The sequence below is a fragment of the Telopea speciosissima genome, chromosome 11, assembly GCF_018873765.1.
Source record: "Telopea speciosissima isolate NSW1024214 ecotype Mountain lineage chromosome 11, Tspe_v1, whole genome shotgun sequence".
NCBI lineage: Eukaryota > Viridiplantae > Streptophyta > Magnoliopsida > Proteales > Proteaceae > Telopea > Telopea speciosissima.
In genome coordinates, this window is record NC_057926.1 from 34351273 (window position 1) to 34354883 (window position 3611).

At 42.1% G+C, this 3611-nt stretch overlaps 1 protein-coding gene across 1 annotated transcript; it reads left to right on the forward strand.

Moving 5' to 3' along the window:
- The first annotated feature begins 1304 nt into the window (after positions 1 to 1304).
- Positions 1305 to 2814, forward strand: LOC122646410 (hydroquinone glucosyltransferase-like). Its single transcript, XM_043839957.1, has one exon. It carries the CDS (start codon positions 1311 to 1313, stop codon positions 2730 to 2732), a length of 1422 nt encoding a protein of 473 aa, XP_043695892.1. The 5' UTR covers positions 1305 to 1310; the 3' UTR covers positions 2733 to 2814.
- Positions 2815 to 3611: the final 797 nt, after the last annotated feature.

Below are 3611 nucleotides of genomic sequence, written 5' to 3' on the forward strand. Positions count from 1 at the left end.
TGGGTTATTAAACTTAGCCCAATCTTAAAATTTTAAATACTCTTGTTCAATAGATAATTAGCCATTTTGTTTTGGTAAACCACTAGATAATTAGATACTGAACGAAAATTGTAAAATGTAATCAATAAATTGCATTGCATAACCTAACACAAGACAGGGCCAGGCTGAGCTTAACCCGAGGCCTCAACCCTGGCCTAGCCAAACTCTAACCCCGTTGTTAGAAAAACAACGCCCATAAATGGGAATTTTTGCAGAAACCCAAAAATGGAAATTTTTGCAGAAGAAAACGAAATAGAAGAAAAGACCAAACGCATACATCAAAAGGATTTTACGTGGTTCACCTCCAAGAAGGTAGGTTACACCCACGATCGGTGATAGAAACTGGTTTCACTACTTCTCTGAAGAACAATCACAAACCCTCAAATCTCACCTCTTCCTTCTCAATGAGATAAGAACAATTTATAAGAATGCCTTGACCCAGAAAACTACAGAAAAGCCCCCAAAAGCCCAAAAAACCCACCCGATCTGGTTTGGATCAGAACTGAACATATGTCAAAATACATATTGATTTAAAGGTCTCGACGAGCTCTATAGGAGTGCACTTTTAGGAATTTCTAGCACATTTCGAAGCCGAAACGGCCCTCCTAAGATCCCCACTGCACTTTCTAGACTGAGATCAGGCTTCACCAATAACACCCGGGCCTGAAAATTTCTACTCTATTCCGCCCTTAGGGTTGAAAAATCAAGCCCTCAGGGCGGGCCAAACTTACACCCCTAGTTAATACACGAGGCACATAAATAGTATTCATCTCTCTCTCTCTCTCTCTCTCACACACACACACACACACATAGGTAGGTATGTAAGCATATTGGATTTGGCTCGGATAGTGCTATATCCGCATCCACATCCAATTAGCTTTTGGACGGAATCGGATAATGCTAAACGGATACGGACATGGATACAGATCGGATATTTATCCATTTACATATAAATATAGCTTTTCGGATAGCTATAGCCTATCCGTATCTGCATCCATTTAGCTTTCGGACGGATTCGAATAGTGATAAACGGCTACGGATACAAATACCGAAACGGATTTCGGCTATTCATTTACACCCTTACAGACATACCCCACAACAACTTAAATATCTCCGTCCCTTCGCTTCTCCATCACAAATAAAAATGAATTCGATAAACAAAACAAATGTGAAGAAATTTAAGTCCGTCTGTTTTTATACTCATCTGCTCACTCTTCCTCTTCGTAGCCTTGAAACCTACATCAGCTATCAGGCATCATCAGCAATTAGCCATGGAAGAAACCCAATTAACTCCCCACATTGCGATTTTACCCTCTCCAGGAATGGGTCACCTCATCCCGCTGGCCATTTTCGCAAAACGATTCATAGCCTACCACAATTTCACTATCACCTTCATCATCCCTAACGATGGATCACCACCCAAACCCCAAAATTCCGTCCTTGATGCCCTCCCTAAGACCATAACCTCTATCTTTCTTCCTCCAGTTAACCTCGATGATCTCCCCGGAGATGTTAAGATCGAAACTCGAATCTGCCTCACAGTGTCTCGTTCCATCTCTTCTTTTCGTGAAGCTTTAAGCATCTTAACTTCTACAACCCATCTTGTTGCCTTAGTTGTTGATCTCTTCGGTGTGGAAGCATTTGATGTCGCTAAAGAATTCAAGATTCCATCCTACATCTTCTTCCCTTCAACGACTACCTTGTTTTCTTTTTGCCTTCATTTGCCCACTCTCGATGAGACATACTCTGGCGAGTATAGAGACTTGCCTGAACCGGTGAGGCTGCCCGGTTGCGTGCCACTACATGGAAGAGATCTCCTGGATCCAGTCCAAGACAGGAATAATGATGCCTACAAGTGGCTTCTACACTATTCAAAACGTTACAGATTAGCCGATGGGGTTCTATTGAATAGCTTCATGGGGTTGGAAGGAGGTGCCATTAAAGCTCTCAAGGAAGGAAGAGTCCCTACTGCGCCACCGGTTTATCCAATTGGACCAATCATACAAACCGGTTCATTGGATGTGATCGATTCGACCGGGTGCTTGAGTTGGTTAGATAATCAACCACGACGCTCAGTTCTATTTGTATCATTTGGGAGTGGTGGAGCCCTCTCGTTGGAACAAGTTAAGGAATTGGCCTTAGGATTGGAGCAAAGTGGGCATAGGTTCTTGTGGGTTATTAGAAGCCCAACTCGAGGAGCTGCTGATGCTTCATTTTTCACTGTGCAAAGCATGGAGGACCCATTAACCTTCTTGCCGGAGGGGTTCTTGGAGAGGACTAAAGAGATGGGCTTAGTTGTGCCCTCATGGGCTCCTCAGATTCAAGTTCTTAGCCATGGCTCAACCGGAGGATTCCTAACTCATTGTGGATGGAATTCAATATTAGAGAGTGTAGTGCATGGTGTGCCCTTAATTGCTTGGCCACTCTATGCAGAGCAAAAGATGAATGCAGTAATGTTAGTGGAGGACATAAAGGTGGCATTAAGGCCCAAAGCAGATGAGAAAGGCTTAATAAAGCGACAAGAGATTGCAAAAGTGGTGAAAAGCTTAATGGAAGGAGAAGATGGAAAGAGAATTCAAAGCAAGAAGAGTGAACTCAAGGATGAAGCGACCAAGGTATTGAGCGATGATGGGTCTTCCACAAAGGCACTATCAGAGGTTGCACACATATGGAAGAGCGGCAAGACCATTTAAGAATATTTATGTTTTCCAAACTTTCTTTTTTCATGCAATGTAAGAGTAGGGTAAGGTGTGACGGTGAAAATTATCAAACAATAATGAGTGAGTCACAAGGAAAGATTTTAAAATAAAAAAGTGGACCTGATAAGACCTTCTTTGTTTGGTAGGTTTTGTTGAGCACGCGGAAGCTTGCAATAATGGAAGACTGATAGGTTTTTTTTTGTCCTCCCTCTGGACTCTGGAGTCATCAATCATACACCAATTAAACACCAATTACTACGATCTTCACGTGAAAAAGGCATTTTGTAATAAAGATGAAGCTTTTATAGAGAAGGCAACATGTTCTCTGTCATGGAGCATGGCCCAGATATAGGGTGCAAAATGACTATCGTACCCCTTCTGATCAATGCCCGTGAGCTCTGTCATGAGCAGGGTGCTGATGTGGCCATGCTCCCAGGGTATATTTTCCCTATAGAGAATCAAAGCAAAAAATATGTTCCTCCTTATATTTAAAATGTGAGAAAAGGTTGGGTGTGCCAACACTCTATGTATCTCTCTCTTTCTCGCGTGAAGGATAAGGGAATCAATTCAAGAGGGGAAGAGAGAGATAGTCACATTGCCTGCTAGCATACCCATCGATCCGTCTCCTTTAAATGTTAGTAAAGGGTAATCTTGTTCTCACTTAGACAGATAACAAAATATGAGCATATGATTGGTTTGAAATGACATAGAAAGTAATCTCAGGACCCAAACAATTGAATCCTATTTTTTGAAAAATAAAAAAGGTCATTATTGGGGATGTAAACGGATCGGATTCGGCTTGGATAGTGCTATATCTGCATCCGCATCCGATTTACTTTCGGACGGATTCGGATAATGCTAAACGGATACGGA

Bases quoted from the DNA above. Each gene is read 5' to 3' on its own strand.
- LOC122646410 (XM_043839957.1), top strand. From the start codon at position 1,311: ATGGAAGAAACCCAATTAACTCCCCACATTGCGATTTTACCCTCTCCA.